The sequence below is a fragment of the Neovison vison genome, chromosome 1, assembly GCF_020171115.1.
Source record: "Neovison vison isolate M4711 chromosome 1, ASM_NN_V1, whole genome shotgun sequence".
NCBI lineage: Eukaryota > Metazoa > Chordata > Mammalia > Carnivora > Mustelidae > Neogale > Neogale vison.
Window position 1 is genome coordinate 233,718,669 of NC_058091.1, and position 18,505 is coordinate 233,737,173.

At 37.0% G+C, this 18,505-nt stretch overlaps 1 protein-coding gene across 1 annotated transcript in view; it reads left to right on the forward strand.

The window, feature by feature from the left end:
- Window positions 1-18,505, forward strand: part of LARS1 (leucyl-tRNA synthetase 1) — a 69,604-nt gene that overhangs the window by 22,666 nt on the left and 28,433 nt on the right. The window contains exons 11-22 of the mRNA XM_044225091.1: window positions 1,386-1,473; window positions 1,556-1,632; window positions 4,460-4,513; window positions 5,295-5,435; window positions 7,264-7,341; window positions 11,199-11,284; window positions 11,382-11,447; window positions 11,550-11,632; window positions 12,048-12,186; window positions 12,731-12,943; window positions 14,843-14,900; window positions 17,020-17,083. Of these exons, the coding sequence (XP_044081026.1) occupies window positions 1,386-1,473; window positions 1,556-1,632; window positions 4,460-4,513; window positions 5,295-5,435; window positions 7,264-7,341; window positions 11,199-11,284; window positions 11,382-11,447; window positions 11,550-11,632; window positions 12,048-12,186; window positions 12,731-12,943; window positions 14,843-14,900; window positions 17,020-17,083 (1,147 nt within the window). The remainder of the gene's footprint in view (window positions 1-1,385; window positions 1,474-1,555; window positions 1,633-4,459; window positions 4,514-5,294; window positions 5,436-7,263; window positions 7,342-11,198; window positions 11,285-11,381; window positions 11,448-11,549; window positions 11,633-12,047; window positions 12,187-12,730; window positions 12,944-14,842; window positions 14,901-17,019; window positions 17,084-18,505) is intronic.

Consider the following 18,505-nt stretch of genomic DNA (forward strand, 5'->3'; position numbering starts at 1 on the left):
ATGCGGGACTCGATCCCAGGACCCTGAGATCATGACCTGAGCCGAAGGCAGCGACTTAACCCACTGAGCCACCCAGGTGCCCCTGATTTATTTATTTTTAAAAAGATTTTACTTATTCACTTGAGATTGAGAATGAGCGCATGGGCACAAGCAGGGGGCCTGAGTGCAGAGCCTGACTCCCGGCTCAATCCTACTACCCTAACGTTATGATCTGAGTCAAAATCAAAAGACAGATGCTTAACCAATTGAGACACTTGGGCACCCTGCCCTCTTTTTCGTATACAAAAGGCAGTATACTTCATCACATCGTTCTTCGTCTTGCTTTCTTTTTTACTTAATTATGTCTTGGTATTTCCCTTAACAGCACAGAGCTTCCTTGTATCTTCTGTTTCACAGTTGCATGGTATTCCATCGTTTGGCTCTTTCACAGTTTATCTAGCCACTGTCTATAATGGATATTGCAGTAGGTTCCTGTCTTTTTCTGTGTAAGCAGTGCTGCTGCATCTATTTAGTTACTGATGTTTGAGTTCTGTCTGAGACATTTTTTGGAATTGTGTGAATAACACAGATTTTTTTTCTGTTCCTAACACAGTTTCTTTGCATGTAAACTTAAGCAGATTCTGGAGTTTGTGGTATAATTAAAAAAATAGTTTTCAGCCCTTATGACTGTCATGATATTCAGCCTTCATCCATGGGACTCTAAGTAGCTGCCTTATGAATATAGCAGATGGGTGGGAACTGTGTGAAACTGAGACAGTGCATTCCTTGGCTCAACAAGCAGCTGCAAGCTCTTTGTTGCCATTCTGAGAGTATGGGCTCAGTATTGTTGAATCTTTGGATTTCTTTTTTTTAAAAGAGAAACTGGTTATATTCTTTTTGTTAAATTGGTCTTCATAATCATTGTTTTAAATGGATATGCAGTATTTTATTTTGTTGCTATCTCATTTTGTTAAATGATTTTTCTCTTTTTTAAAGTTGTAGCTGTCTCTAGGTTTGCTGTTATAGTTAACACAACATTGGGCAGGCTCAAAGAGAAAAAGTTATTTTTTTTCTCTGAGGTAAATTCCTAGGATTGGATTGCTGGGTCCAGGTTATGTGAACATTTTGTATCTCTTCCTATGGTTCTAGTATTGTTTTCCGCAAGGAATACACTGTCACAAACAATGTATTAGTGTACTAATTTTCTGACAACTTTACCACACCACATTTGGGTATCATAATTATTTATAATGATTTGTAGTCTAATATGTATAAAAATGTGTTTTGTTCTACTTCATTTATTTTTGAATACTAGCTTCTCAGAGCTTAAAAATATTAACACTGTTTGAAATTTTAATGGATAAAATACATTTTTTCACCTTTATGTTGATTTTTTTGTTCCATAGGAAATTCTTGGTGCATCACTTTCTGCACCTTTAGCATCTAATAAGGTGATCTATGTTCTTCCAATGCTCACCATCAAGGAAGATAAAGGTAAAGAGTTTCTTTCTTTCTGGATGTACTTTGGAAATTGCATTCTGGTTGTACTAGCTAATTCCACACTTTCTTATGTAAGGCACTGGTGTGGTCACAAGTGTTCCTTCTGACTCCCCTGATGATTTCGCTGCCCTTAGAGATCTGAAGAAAAAGCAAGTGAGTATCTGAGTTTTATGTTATTTCTTCTTAAATCATCTAATTAAGTACCATTGAACTATGAAATTAGGCTAAAAAGTTATCATGTATCTTTGAACTATTATCTCAGCCTTGTTTCTTGATGTTTTTGTATTTTCCTTTGTTTTAAATATAATATTTCATAGAGTTGTTTTAAAAGACTTTTAGAGCACTTTTAGGTTTGCAGTAAAATTGAGAGGAAGGTGTAGAGATTTCCCATTTACTCCCTGCCCCTGCACATGCACAGGCTCCTCCATTGTCAAAATTTCCACCAGAGAGGTACATTCATTATCATGATGAACCTGCATTGACACATCATAATACACTGAAGTCCATAGTTTACCTTAGGGATCACTCTTGGTGGTGTATATTTTTTGGGTTTGGACAACTGTATAATGACACAGATTTATCATTATAATATCAGAGAGTATTTTCATTGCCCTAAAAATCCCATGTGCTCTTTCTTTCTGTTCATCTTTCTCCGCTGCGACCTTTGGCAATCACTGATCTTTTCAGTATCTCCACAGTTTTACCTATTCTGGAATGTCATATAGTTAGAATCATACAGTATGTAGCCTTCTCAGATTGGCTTCTTTCAACTACTCATGTGCATCTGAGGTTTCTCTATGTCTTTTAATCAGCATTTTCCTGATGACATGATGTGGTCTTTTCATATGCTTATTTGCCAGCTATGTATCTTCTTTTGTTGAGGTGTGTCACAGTCTTTGCTTCATTCAAAAATCAGATATCTTTTTTAAGATTTTATTTATTCCTTTGAAAGAGAGCAAATACGCACATGGGTGTGCACGCATGAGTGGGGGTGGGAGGGGCAGAGGGTGAGGGAGAACCACATTCTCCACTGAGCAGGGAGCCTGGTGTGGGGCTCCCTCCCAGAACTCTGAGATCAAGACCTGAGCCAAAGGCAGACAGGTGCTTAACTGGCTGAGTCACCCTGGCAACCCGGATTGTTTGTTTTCTTATTATTCAGTTTTGAGAATTCTTTGTATATTTTGGATAATAGTCCTTTATCAGATGTGTCTTTTGTAAATATTTTTTCCTGATATTTAGCTTGTCTTTTAATTTCTGAACCTGTCTTTTGCAGAGCAGTTTTCGATTTTAATAATGTGCAGCTTATTATTTCTTTCATGGATTGTGTCTTTGATGTATCTGAAAAGGCACTACCATACCTGTGGTCATTTAAGTTTTCACCTACGTTATCTCATAGGAATTTTATAGTTTTGGTTTTACATCTAGGTCTGTGATCCATTTTGAGTTAATTTTTATGACAGTGTAAGGTCTGTGTCTAGATTCTTTTTTTTTTTTTTGCATGTGAATGTCCAGTTCTTCAGTAACATTTGTTGAAAAGATTGTCTTTGAATTATTGTGTTGTCTTTGCTCCTTCGTCAAAGATCAGTTGCTTATATTTTTGGGGTCTGTTTCTTTCCTCTCTGTGTTGGTTCCACTGAACAATTTTCTCTTCTTTTGTTAGTACCACACTGTATTCATTACTATAACTTTTTTTTTTTTTAAAGATTTTATTTATTTATTTATTTATTTGACAGACAGACATCATAAGTAGGCAGAGAGGCAGGCAGAGAGAGAGGGAGGAAGCAGGCTCCCTGTTGAGCAGCGAGCCCGATGTGGGGCTCGATCCCAGGACCCTGAGATCACGACCTGAGCCGAAGGCAGAGGCTTTAACCCACTGAGCCACCCAGGCGCCCCTCATTACTATAACTTTATAGGAAGTCTTGAAGCCAGAAGGCAACTGAGTTCTTCTGTATTGATTTGATAATTTTTGGCCTTTTGCAAATTTTGAAATGAGTTTGTTGATACTCATAAAATAACTTGATGGGATTTTGGTTGAGATTGTGTTGAATCTGTAGGTAAGTTGGGAAGAATTGACATCTTGACCATACTGAATCTTCGAGTCCGTGAACATGACGTATCTGTCCATTTAGTCAGTTTTTTTATTCTGTTCACAGAGTTTCATAGTTTTTCTTACATAGATCTTATGTATGTATTGTTACTTTTGTACCTAAGTATTTAATTTTGGGGGGTGCTAATATTAATGATACTATGTTTTTAATTTTGAATTCCACTTGTTCATTCTTAATACATTCTTAGTATACTTTTGTGTAATTAACTGTGTATCCTGCAACCTTACTATAATTGTTTATTAGTTCCAGGAGTTTCTTCTCTTGATTTCTTTTGGCAAGGACATTCGGAATGATATTGAAAAGAAGCAGCGAGAGGGGACATCTTTGTCTCATACCTGGTCTTAGTGGAAAAGCTTTGAGTTTCTCATCGTTAAGTATGATAGGAGTTGTAGATTTTTTGTAGATAGTCTTTATGAAGTTCAGAAGGTCTGCATCTGTTCCTGTTTATTAGGAGTTTTTATCATGAATGGGTATTAGATTTTGTTGAAAGCTTTTTTTGCATCTCTTGGTAGGATCATGTGATTTTTCTTCTTTAATCTGTTTTGATGGGTTTCATAAAACTTCAAAAAAAGTTTTCTGATATTCACATTTTCATTGCAACCTAGGGTATGAACCTCATTTTCATGTCTGTGTGTATGTGTGTGAATTTTTGCTTTTAATTCACTATTTTTTCATTTAAGCCATTCATTCTACCTTATACAGTTGAGTTTTTGAAAATCATAGGTCTGTTCTTGAGATATTTGGTAAAATTTTAAAAATTCTCTATATGGAGAGGAGAACAAATAATTAAAAAAAGTTTTGGTGTTGGTTCTTTCAATGATTCTGCCAGTAAAGTGCTGATCATTGTGTTTATTTGCCAAATTTTTTTGTAGGCCTTACGAACAAAGTATGGAATTAGAGATGACATGGTCTTGCCATTTGAGCCGGTGAGTACATAGAAGATTCAGAATAGTTATACCCCTCTCTTTATCAGTGAAAAAAGAGCTAACATTTTCTTTGTAACAAAATTTTATAGTTGGTGAATATAAAAATGAGAGGGAGTTTGCATAAGAGTTTACTTATTTTAATTTGATATCTGCTGTGGCAGTTAGGAGTGAGAAAAAGACCAACCATAAGCATTTTCTTAGCACCTAGCACCTGTAATTCTGGAATAAATGACTTTCTTAGCATCACCAATTTTCTAATCACTTATTTTGCTAGTTTGGCCAATTTTCAAGCTTCTAAAGACAAAATTTTTGCCATATTGGTCATGAATGGCTATGTTTTCATATTAATGCCTGGAGAACAAAAACATTTTAATCACTAGCAAATAACTTTCATGAAGAATCTGGAAGACATCATAAACTAGCAATAAGACCATCCTTAGATTTAGTTGTTTACATCATTTTCCTAGTTTCAGAATTTATTATTTAGTTAATTATATGCCAGTGTAGGGTTGTGAGCTGGAGAAGGTATGTTCGGTAGTGCAGGAAGGACAATTTGGGGCTTGGTGCAGAGAATTTGGGTAGTTCCTGTGGAGGAGAGTAGGAGGACAAATTCACATCTGGGTGTTAGTCACTGTGATTACCTGATGTGTGGTGCTTCTGTAATGATATATAAAATCTGAAATGACTTCATTAGACCGTAAAGGCAAAAGGATTATGCCCCATGGGGCTGTTTTTGTGTTCATTCAGTGTGAATAAGTTCCTGACATGCTGTTCTTTGCAGGTGCCAATCATTGAAATTCCAGGTTTTGGAAATCTTTCTGCTGTAACCATTTGTGATGCTTTGAAAGTTCAAAGCCAGAATGACCGAGAAAAACTTGCAGAAGCAAAGGAGAAGTTATATCTGAAAGGGTTTTATGATGGTGTAAGTAATAATTTTTAAGTTTTGCTCTGTAATTTTTTCAGTGATTTAGAAAAAAATAGAAAAATTCAATATGGTTTCAACTATATACTGATTTGAGAGGGATTTATATGAGACTGTGTTCTTCCGTTTCCAGATTTATTTTTTAATTGTTTAATTTATTTATTTAAAGATTTTATTTATTTAATGAGAGGGAAAAAGAGCACAGGCATGAGAGGGGAAGAGGGAGAAGGAGAAGCACGCTTCTGAGCAGGGAGCCCAGCAGGGGGATCGATCCCAGAACCCTGGGATCATGACCTAAGCCAAAGGCAGACATTTAATGACTGAACCCCCCAGGCGTCCCTCCACATTCCTTTTTTTTTTTTTTAAATTTTATTTATTTATTTGACAGACAGAGATCACAAGTAGGCAGAGAGGCAGGTAGAGAGAGAAAGGAGGAAGCAGGTTCCCTACGGCGCAGAGAGCCCAACTCGGGGCTCGATCCCAGTACCCTGGGATCATGACCTGAGCTGAAGGCAGAGGCTTTAACCCACTGAGCCACCCAGGTGCCCCGATATTAAGTAATTTACCTGAAATCAACCGGATAGGTAGCCAGTGGCAGAACTTGTACTCACACTGGTCAGCTAGGCTCTAGGATTTGTGCCTGCTTGCTTATTTATTTATTTGAGAAAGAGTGAGCTTGGGTGTATGCAAACGGGGTCAACGGAGGAACAGAGGGAGAGGGAAAGACTGAATCTTAAGCAAGCTCCATGCACAGCACAGGGCCTGAGGCAGGGCTCAGTCTTAAAACCCTGAGATCATGACTTGAGCTGAAATCAAGAGTCAGACATTCAACTGACTTAGCCACCCAGGTGCCCCTGGGATTTGTGCTCTTAACCACTGTACCGTAATGATGAATTAGTATAATTTCATAATGATGAATTAAATAGATAAAAAGCATTTTGGCATGTTAGAGGGTTGGAAAGTCAAAAAAAGAACTTGTGTCTTTTCCGTTTAAGATAGAAACTATTTCAGAGAGAAACAGGAGTCACATAGCTGGAGATCAGAATGCCATCTGGAAGGGGATTGTGTGGCTTAGATCTGTGACAACAATGGGCAAGCTAATACTTAGTCCTAGAATTAAATTTCCTCACTACGTAAAAGGCGGAGTTGAAAAACAGGCCTTCCGTAAGGGCCTGGTTTTTGTGTGTGTGTGTGTGTTTTTAAGATTTTATTTATTTGTTTGACAGAGAGAGAGACAGTGAGAGAGGGAACACAAGAGGGAGGAGTGTGAGAGGGAGAAGCAGACTTCCTGCTAAGCAGGATCAAGCCAATGTGGGGCTTGATCCCAGGACCCTGAGACCATGACCTGAACTGAAAGCAGGAGCTTAACGACTGAGCCACCCAGGTGTCCCAAGGGCAGGTTTATCATATGGCCAAGAAAAGGAAAATGCTCGCTGGCAGCAGGCATAGTTGGAAACAAGTCTAGATGGGGCTGAGCTGCATGTATTCAGTTCATTTTCCCAAAGCCTTCAGGAATGAGATGAGTGAGCATATTGAAATTAGCTCCAAATGGAAATCTGAGAAGTGGGAAAGAAGTGAGGACTCCTTCCTAATCATGTTCCTGATAGCTATCCTACTTACACCAAAAGAAAAACAAGTATATTATAAATATTAGTTATCTAAGCTATAGCAGAATAAAAACTTAAGATTATAAGTGTGATAAATTTCACACTAAAAATATCTTGGTTGTGGATGGAGTAAATTTAGTTAGGAAAAGTTTGGAGGAAACACAAAGCAAATTTTAATCATTTTCTCTCTTTTTTTTTTTTCCCACTTCTCATCCTTTTAGGTAATGCTGGTGGATGGATTTAAGGGACAGAAGGTCCAAGATGTAAAGAAGACTATTCAGAAAAACATGATTGACACTGTATGTGATAGGCTATCCTCTGAAGGCTGCTTTAGGAAAAAACCTTTCAGTTAATAGACTTCATGTTGTTAATTAGTACTGAGTTTTATAATAAAGCCTGGAGCTCTATTAAAGATAAATAATTTTTATTTATCATGGCAGGAAATAGGAGACTTATTTAGCAATTTGTTGAACTTGAACATCCCACCTGTAATGTTGATGGCATGTAGACCTATAAAGTTGGCACATGCAAAGCACAGAGAACTTAAAGATGTTTGCTGGCAGCGGCCATTTGAAATACTGGTAGTTACAGTTCTCTTTGTGTAGTGCTTTACTTTTAACTTCATCCTTTTTCTTCCCCCTCTGTCTTAATTTTTTTGAAATGTCTTTTTTCTGTTTAGCTACTTAATTTTTTTTTAAGATTTTTTATTTATTTGACAGAGATCAAAAGTAGACAGAGAGGCAGGCATAGAGAGTGAGAGGAGGAAGCAGGCTCCCCACCGAGCAGAGAGCCCCGTGTGGGGCTCCATCCCAGGACCCTGAGATCATGACCTGAGCTGAAGGCAGGGGCTTAACCACTGAGCCACCCAGGCGCCCCCTAGCTACTTAATTTTTAAATTAAATTTTGATTTCTGACAGTTGTATATGGCCTTAGTACATAGTGACAGTGGTCTGTAAAGCTTATTAAAATAAAAAAAATATAAAAAATAAAAAATATTTCTCTTCTTTGAACAGGCTTACTTTCAACCTTGTTTCAGTTGTTTCTTTTTAAAAAAGTTCTGTCTCTCTTAAAGATCTTTTTTTTTTTTTTTAAAGATTTTATTTATTTATTTGACAGAGAGAGAGATCACAAGCAGGCGGAGAGTCAGGCAGAGAGAGAGAAGCAGGCTCCCGCCAAGCAAAGAGCCCGATGCGGGGCTCGATCCCAGGACACTGAGATCATGACCTGAGCCGAAGGCAGCGGCTTAATCCACTGAGCCACCCAGGCGCCCCTCTCTTAAAGATCTTTAATCTTAGTGCTAGCACAGTCATTTTTTAATTTTGTTTTTCAGTTTTAGGCATTAGCCATTGACTTCCTATCATGGAAAATCAAGATTTAACTCTTCCTTCTACCTTGTGTCTTTCTTTCTAACCTCACTATTTGTATATACTCTTCTACCTCCTATCTTCCTAGCCTGGGTATATTATAACTTTCATGAGAGCAGTAGTCATTGTGTGCATTTTTGAGGCATCACTGATCTACAATGAAGTGTACAATGAGAACTTTTCTTCCCCAGCTTTTGTTTTCCCCTGGCATTAGTAGTTGTCTTTTTTTTTTTTTTTTAATTTCCTTCTTTTAAAATATAATGATCAGTACTCCATCCCCAGACTCTGGCCTGTTTATTTCTTCTCATAATACTTTTACACATCAATACGCTGTTGGTTCCATCTTAGAGAAAGTTCTTCCAGAGCCGCCTTGCCTGTTTTAGTCAGGACTAGTTGCTTACTGTCTTGGTGGACAAATGTCATCTGGGAGATTTCTCCACTATTACTAAGAATTTCCTTTGATTTTTATTTTTTTTTTTTAAGTTGGAGGTCTTCTATTCTTGATCCCATCACTGCTGCTCTATTATTTACTTTCTCATTTTGTGAAGCTCTGCTTCTAGTGGCTTTCCTGAAAAAGCATACCTGGAAGGTAAATTTTTGTGAGCTTCCATATCTGAAATAGCTTTAGTCTGTCTTCATATTTGATTGCTTGGGGACAGGACTTTAGATTGAAAATAATTTTGCTTTAAAATTTTATGGGCATTACCCCAGGTGTTCTTTTTCAGTAATGCTGCTGAGAAGTCCAAGATCATTTTGGTAATAACTGATTTTTTTGTGAATGACCTGTTTTTTCCCTTCTCTGGAAGCTTGTAGAATCTTCTTTTTCTTCTGGGTATTCTAAAATTTCATGACTTACCTTGGTGTAAGTCAATTTTTATTACTTTTCTGAGTGCTTGGTGGATTCCTTCAGTTTGGAGACTTTTGTGGTTTAATTTTGGGAAAATTTCTTGACCTTTTCTTTGATTGTTTCATCTCTTCCTGTTCTTTATTTTCACTTTCTGAATTCTTTTTGTTCAGATATTGGTTCTCTTAGATTTTGGAAGTCCTTTTCTTTCTGGCAGAGTCCCTCAACTTTTTCTTCCTCTAAGATTTTGTTTGTTAACTGTGGGTTTTTTTAATCTGCTATTTGTGAGCATGTATAACATGTTTTTTCTTAGTATGGAAAATTTCAAATGTATAAAAAGTGGAGAGTAGTATGATGAATTCCTATATACTATTATCCATCTTTGAGATTACCAACTCAGGGCCAGTATAAGAGCTTATTCTTGCTATCTGATTGATCCTTTTATAGAGGTTGCTGTTCCTGTTTCATGGATGTGAAATCTTAATCTCTTATTTCTCTGAGAAAAGTTGTTGATATTTATGAGTGGGTATGAAAAGGTGATCAGAAGCATTTTGCATGTGAGTAGGACTTCACTGGGGAAGATCTGGAAGGGCTGTTTGGGGAAAAAAAATAGAAGGGCTGTTTGGCTTTTGGAGAAGCCTTTGTTAGCCTTGATGTTAATTAGAGCTTCTTGCATTTGTTGGATTCCTCCCAAAAGATTCTTCCAGTTTCTGGCTTAAAAGGTCTGAGCCAACTGAGCATTCTGGGAGTTGAAAAGGTTGCTAGGGGCAATACCAATTCCCAATGTACTGACTTTCCAGTTAGTTCATCTATTCCAGCTGTGATACCTGTGCCCTCAACTTTGTTTTTGGTTGAGTCATTCTCTCCTCCTCTCCAGAGAAGAAACCTTCATTGTTCTGCTGGCATAGGGAAGAGCAGTTTCAAGTCTGTATATGTGGGATTAGAGTGTTTGGGGCTCTAACCTCTTCTTTAAAAACTTAAGTTAGTTCCCTTATTTTCAGCCTCATATTGCCTCCACTTCCAGCACCATCTTATACCACAAATTGTTGAGTTTTTTGGAGGTTCTGCAATGCAAATTGGATTGCTTTTCACCTTCTCTAGTGCTGGCTTATGATTCAGCTAGCTTTCCTCAACCTGCTGATGCAGTTGTCATTCATCCTGGTTTTTAGTTTCCAAAAGTTGGTTGATATTATTTCTTCTTCTATTCTTTTGTATCTGTAAATTCATGCCACTGGAAAAAAGAAAAACCCTCCTTATTGTCATTTTGCTGGAATTTTGAGAGGTAGTAGAGTTAAATGTCTGTTTTTAATTTATCATCTTTAAAAAGTCCTCGCTATTTAACAGTATGAAGAATTAAATTAAAAACACAGAAAAACTAATCATTTTATGAATAATAATGTTGGATTTATTTTTTTAAATAGGCTTAAAAGTTTGAGAACATAATATTTTAAGAGGTGCTTATATTTGGTAAATAATTAAATTCATGGTGTACTAGTGAGCATTTTTCATGACACTATACATCTTTAGCAGCAGTATTTTCCATGTTTAATTTTTGTGCATCTTTTTTTTTAAAGCAGTGGTTCCATGCATTTAATTTCATTTTTTTTTACATTTTTATTCTAACAAGGATAAAAGGCTTCCATAGGCAATCTGACCTTCAAACCATAGAATTAGAAACTCTTGAACATCTTTTACATTCCACTGAAAAAGAACAATCTAATAATCTATAGGAAAGATGATCTGTTGACAAAGATGCTCACCTTTTCAAAAGCAAATGTGTAGAAAGAAAGGCCGATAACTTCTGCTGGGAAGAGGGAAGACATAATGAAAATGAGGGGTTTTGGTTATTGGTATAACATTTTTTTTTTTGAAGTTGTTTTTATTATTGCTGAGGAATAGAGATTGACTTGACATAACACCTGATATAATTTTGTTTGCTTTTGTGTAGGGAGATGCATTTATTTACATGGAACCGGAGAAACAAGTTATGTCCAGATCCTCAGATGAATGTGTCGTGGCCCTATGTGATCAGTGGTTAGTCTCTCTCATAGCAAGAAATTTCCTCCAATCACTTTAATTTATCCTTTTGACTTTTATTATTATTTTTTTAATCAATCTTTCCTCTCCCAAGGTACTTGGATTATGGAGAAGAGAACTGGAAAAAACAGACATCTCAGTGCTTGAAGGGCCTGGAAACGTAAGAAAGAAAGGGGAAAAGTGATGAGGGAAGGGAGAGGAGATGAGAAACATGGAAGACAGTGAAAGTGAAGAATGGCGCTTTATCTTTTACTCTCTCCAGATTCTGTGAGGAGACCAGGAGGAATTTTGAAGCTACCTTAGATTGGCTACAAGAGCATGCTTGCTCGAGAACTTACGGTTTAGGTAACCCATACTTCAAATTCTTCTGTTTGAATGACTTTGCCAATTACACGGCAAATTTACACTTTTACCTTGTCTCCCTCTTTTGTATTATTTTTTCTGAATTGGAAGTGAGAGGTTTCAGTTAGAGGGTGAGGGAAACTAGAATGTGGTGCCCTATCATCTACCTGGTGGTAGAAATATGACCTCTCTAACCCAGATAGCTTTATGGATTTTTTTTTTTTTTAAGAAAGTTTCCAGTGCTTCAGCTGTTTGGTTTTTTATGTACCAGTTTATTTTGTTAATTATTCAAGCAAATTTAAGACCTTCTTAAAATAAAGAGCTTTGTAAATGCTATATGTCTTAAAACTGTGGATTCTCTAGATGACATGTCTCTTGAGTTCCTCATGCATTAATTTTTTTTCTTTTTATCTTGCAGGTACCCGTCTGCCCTGGGATGAGCAGTGGCTGATCGAATCGCTCTCTGATTCCACTATTTACATGGCGTTTTACACAGTTGCGCACCTGCTGCAAGGGGGGAACTTGCGTGGACAGGCAGAGTCTCCGCTGGGCATCAGGTGGGTAAATGGATGAGGCAAAGTAGTGTAGTTTGTTAGCAAGAGATATAATCTTTTGATATATGCATTGAAAATTCTTTTTTTTTTTTAATTTAGTTTTCATCAGAATTCCTTTAGCAGAGTTTTGTTACGATGTTTTTGTTTTTTTGCTGCTGCACTGAGAAAAAGTAATAAATAGCTCCTCTGTTATCGTTACCATTCTTTATTCTAATTGAAGTCTTTTTTAAAAAAATATTTTATTTATTTATTTGACAGAGATCACAAGTAGGCAGAGAGGCAGGCAGAGAGAGAGGAGGAAGCAGGCTCTTTGCGGAGCAGAGAGCCCGATGTGGGGCTCAATCCCAGGACCCTGGGATCATGACCTGAGCCGAAGCAGAGGCTTTAACCTGCTGAGCCACCCAAGTGCCCCCTTATTGAAGTTTTTTGTCATCATTTGTTAGTGTAGCTATATTAAGAGATTCCTATTTAATGATTAAGTGAATATTTTGATTTCTTCAAAGAAATAATCTGTATATTTTGTTGTTTGTTTTATTTTTTAATACAGACCGCAACAGATGACCAAGGAGGTTTGGGATTATGTTTTCTTCAAGGAGGCTCCATTTCCCAAGACTCAGATTCCAAAGGAGAAATTAGATCAGTTAAAGCAGGAATTTGAGTTCTGGTATCCTGTGGATCTCCGAGTGTCTGGCAAGGATCTTGTTCCTAATCATCTTTCATATTACCTTTATAATCATGTGGCTATGTGGCCAGAACAAAGGTGAGTGCTAAAAAGGCTGCAGACTAAATTTATGTCTTATGATGTCAAATATTTAAGAAGTTACTCTGCAAGGCATAGTTAGGTTTGCCAGTTGCCGTCTTTTTCTTCTGTTGAACATATAAATGAAGCAGAAAGCACGCCTTCTCCTCTCTGTTATATCCAGAAATCCACATATTTACCTTGGGCTCACCAAAGCACATCACATTTCCGGTACCTCGACAGCCTTTCAGTACTTTACTTGACCTGTTTTGTGCCCTCTTACATGCAGAAATAAAGGTGGTTCAAGACAGAGCCTAGAATGTTAGAATTGGAAGGAAACATCCCTTTAGAGCTGAGAGCTGCAAGTTTACAGCATTAGTTGGTAGTGATGTTCTTTTTTTTTTTTTTCTTCCCTTTGAGAGAGCGTGTGGAGGGGAGGGGCAGAGGGAGAGAAAGAGAGAGAATGTTCAACAGGCTCCACACTTAGCACAGAGACTGACACAAGGTTCAGTCCAATGATCCTGAGATTATGACCTGAGCCAAAACCAAGAGTCAGATGCTTAATTGACTGAGCCACCCAGGTGCCCCTGGTAGTGGTATTTTGAGTAGAGTCTGAATCTAAGTGTCATTTTTAATCCTGTATGCTCAAAAGTAATACTTCTATCATCTTTCCTCTTGATCCAAATATGTCTCTGTGCCTTTCATTTAGTCTCTCAAGGTAGCCGAGGAAACAAACACCTCCCTCTGTTTAAATTTTATTTCATATCACCAGAACAATCTCATGTGACTTCCTATATTTAGAATGAGATTGCATTTTCTTTCTCAAGAATAAGAGGAAGATTTTGAAGTAGAGGAATAAAATAAATCTTATGTTACCCAATTATTTTGTTGTTACTGTTTAAAATGTATTTTTGGAGAAATTGGATATCTCAGAAGTATTTTTTGGGAACATAGTTGAGTGTTCATCCCTTTGCATCAAGTTTTTGAACATGTATTAGATTTTATAAATTATAGGTAAGTAATAATGTCAAGTGCTTGTAAGTAATAATTATCAGTAACACCCGGCACTGTCCTAATCACTTATAACAACTCATTTCATTTTCATTACAACTTTTCCAGGACGTTCTATAATATCCTCGTTTTATAGACAAGGAACGTTATTGAGACCTAGAGAGTTCAAATAATTCACCCTGAGTTACTCAGCAATGATACAGTGAGGATGCAAACCCTATAGCCTGTCTCCAGGACTCTTGTTCTCAACCACTATCCTTGCATAATCTCATTGCTAGAATGAATGAGTGGAACTTACATAGTTCAAAAATTCAAAGAGTTCATAAAAAAAAAAGAAAAGGGAACTTTTACCCTTGCCCCCACATCACTCTGCTTCCCATAGGTAATCCCTCCCACTGCTTTCTTATGATTTCTTCTGGATGACATGTTTATGAATAAACTAGCATCAGATTATTTATTTATTTAAGGAGTCTCTACACTCAGTGTGGGCCTTGAACTCAAAATCCAAAGACCAAGAGTCACTTGCTTTTTGGACTGAGCTATCCAGGCACCCCATGTTTATTTATTTTTTAATTATGCAGAGATACCACACTGTGGACACTTTTATCCCCCATGTGATTATATGCTTCTAAGATTTATTTATATCCACATATCTAGCCCTTTCCTATATTTTTAAAATACCTATTACATAGTATTTCAGTGTATGCCTGTACCATAGTTTATGTAACCAGTCCTTTATTAATGGGCACTTCTTATTTTCATTTGTTTCCTATTAAGAGCAGGACTCAGTACATTTGTACATTTGTCTTAGCAAACTGTTGTAAAGCTTTCAGCATTTACCTCAACTTCTTAAGCTTAGACTCGAACCTTAAAGTTTTATTTTCTGTCTTTAAACATTTACCTCTAAAGTGACAAATGGCCCACTGCTGTGAGAGCAAATGGACATCTCCTCCTCAACTCTGAGAAGGTAAGAAAATTTAAAATTATGCCAAGAACTTTGCAGATGTAGGAAGTTGTACATTTTAAAGAAATAGAGAGTGTAAAAATCAGTGTTAATCTTCCATTTAAAATGTTTAGGACTACCAGCATAAATTAGGGAGTAAGTGGAGTAAATAGTATTAACGGAGGGCAGGAACTGGGAAAACTTATCTATTTTAACATTTGTAGTTAGAATGGTAGAAGGTGATACAATTCGTGACTGGAGGAGACAGAGGGAGATATAAGAAATATAAAAATCCGGGCTCTCGGTGGCTCAGTGGGTTAGGCCTCTGCCTTCGGCTCAGGTCATGATCTCAGGATCCTGTGATCGAGTCCCGTGTAGGGCTCTCTGCTCAGCGGGGAGCCTGCTTCCCCTGTCTCTCTGCCTGCTTGTGATCTCTCTCTGTGTGTCAAATAAATAAATAAAATCTTTAAAAAAGAAAAAAAAGAAATATAAAAACCCTACGTTGTGACCCTAGAATAAATTTCTCATTAGGTTGAGAAAATACTTGGTGGGATTTGTTTTCTACTGTGATCAGCCACTGAATTAAAATAATAGAATTTTGGAATTTGTAGGATTCTTAACTGTTATTTAATGCTTCTTCCAGGCATTATAACATATCTCTCTCTATACTACTACTGCTTCTGCTGTTGTTAAAACTACTAATATATATGATTTTTTTATAGGCTATATAAGACTTTATCTCATTAATCAGTGTCTTCAAACCCCGTGACAAAGCCCTTGCTTGCCCCTGTGATGCTTTTGTGTACATTGAAAAGGGTACCCCTCCTCACATAAACTAAAAATTGCCATGTTATTTATTTCTTAGTGAGAATATTTGTAGCAAGTTGATTTTGTTACAATTAGTGCATTTTGCTACAACTGTTGGAATATTAATTGAAAAAGAGTATTCTTTGCTATAAATGTCTGTCATAATGAAAATAGGTGTCGATTTAAACAAATAGCAAGTGGTATGAATTGCAAAATGAAACATCATTTTTAACTTGTGCCCTAATATTGAAAGGGAATATAGAAGTTCATTTAAAATAATCTCTGTATTAGACTGAAAAACAGCTCTTCGATTAGATGTGTGTTAGATCCACAAGGACTTTTGATTATCAAATTCATTTTTTACTTTGTAAGGCGAAGTGGAACTATATATGTATTTACATGTATGTATATATGTGTATAAATATAAATTGTGTTATAATGTGATATTTTCTTTGGTCTCAAAGTTGTCATACTATACATTGTACTGTTTTTATTAGAACTAGATACTTCATTGTGGGGTGGTAGAAGACTAGATTATAACCTCTCTTTGGTATCAGCAAAGTTCTGTTAAAGACAACAAATGCTTTTTTTTTTTTTCCTTAAGATTTTATTTGAGAGATCGATGCCCAGAGAGAGAGCTAGAGGGAGCAAGAGAGCACAAGCAAGGAGAAAGGCAGAGGGAGATAGGGAGCCCCATGTGGGACTTAATCCCAGGTCTCTGGGATCATGACCTGACCTGAAGGCAGATACTTAACTGCCTGGGCCACCAGATACCCCAAAGACAACAAATTCTTAAATAGTAAACATTGGCAGGCTGTGCACAGTGTGTCCTTAAATGTGGTGCCCTCAGGTAGAGCACGACTGGAAACAACCACTTGTTTTAAATGACACTAGTTGAAGTTCCCTAAAACACCTAACTCTGACATCATATGCCAGTCCATTTGTTTCTGAATGATTCTAATTGCTCTAAAGCTCTTCTTTACGACCCCTGAAATGTTCCAGAGATACAGTGGAATCATTATACATGTCTAAACAGATTCCTAGGGGGCAGTATAATCTGCTGGAAAGAGTAGTGCATTTAATACCAGACTGGAGACCCTGTCCTAGCTCTGTCCCTGCCTAGCTGAGTGACCCAGACAAGTCACTATGTTAACTGGATTTCAGTGCCCAGCTCTGTAAAATTAGTGCAAGATATCTTTTCCTTTTTCTCTCTAATTTTTTTTTTTTTTGGTCTTTATCTGATTGTGGCTAACCTACTTACTTTGATTTATCTGATTTGGTTTATTTTATTTATATATATTCTTAATAATACCTGATTATTGACTTTCTATTTCAGATGTCCAAGTCCACAGGCAACTTCCTTACTTTGACCCAAGCAATCGACAAATTTTCAGCCGATGGTGAGTATACTTTTTTATAAATGCTCATATATAGGGTCTGATTCTTTCCAGATTATAGAAGGCAAATTAAAATTACTATTTCAGTTTTATTGCACTTTTCTTTTGCTTTTTCCAGTACTTTAAAATACTCATGTTTTCTTTGTGTATAAGCAACGTAAGAATTGCCAATGTGATCTGTTTAGGAACACATTCAAGCTAACATTATTAGAGTCTTTTTAAAAAAGAAACTCACTGTAATTGCTATCTTGCTTGTTTCTAATTTCTTACTACTTATAAGGCTAAAGAGTTGGTTTGTAAAGATGTTGATTATGAAGCTTTTGCAAAGTATTTCCTTCATACATGATATACATATAGGTGACTTGAATCTGGAGCATTCTTTTTTTCAAGAAATATTTTCTCCTTGGCCGTAGTACTATTCCATTTCATCATTACTTTTTCAAGGGAGGAGATGCACTGTCTGACCTGTAGGAACCCTTGATTGTTTTGGTCCTTATGGCATGTTATTTACTGATCCTGGCTAGCACAGTTTGAGGCCATGCTGAAGGGATTGGGAAAGAACTAACCTAACTAACCTTAAAAACAGTGTTTTGACTGGAAGCTGTAAGCCAAAAAGAACTACACACAAATACTGTAATTAGTAGAACTGTTTCTTACATGAGGTGTAGGTTAGCAATTCTGAAGCTAATTTTATGTTTTTACTGGGATTGAACAAATAAATCTATTGTAGATGAGAGCTCACTGTTAAAAAGATACAGATAATAAAGGGGGAATGCTAGACTGTACCCTATGGTGTTGGATTGGAATTGGCAATTTCCAAAGGTTTTAATTTTATATATAGACAGAGTGATGTAAAAATAAATATAGATATGTGTGGTTGGTTAGTATACATGCGTACATATCCCTAGCCATGTCTGCCGAGGCGGCTTATGAGCAGTGACACACTAGTAACAGGGACACACCTGGCATTTAGATCTTGGTCTCCAATAAATGGAACTCAGGTGCCTGAGAGAAGTGATTGATTGGCGGGCTGGAGTAGGAAAAATACAAGATGAGCACGAAACATCTTAAGGTGCCAGAAAATAAGGAAGTGTTTCAGTAAGGATGAGGACATTTACAAGGACACAGATTTATTTAAGACAGAAGATCGTGGCACTATCAAATCATCCTAAAGAACCCAGAAATCTTTCTGAAGGCTAGCAGAACAAACTCCACAACTGAAGACAGAGAAGAGGCTATACTGAAGAAGGTAGGAAATGCCGAGGTATGGTTTGAGAAAGAAACAGGTCATGGCCACTGAACCGTGCAGGGGTGAGGGTGGGGGGGCAGGTGTGGAGGTAGGAGCCATCGCAAAAAAGGGCATATGACAAATTAGTTCACAAGGGAGTGCATGGAGAAAACAAATCCCCATAGCAATTGGCTTGG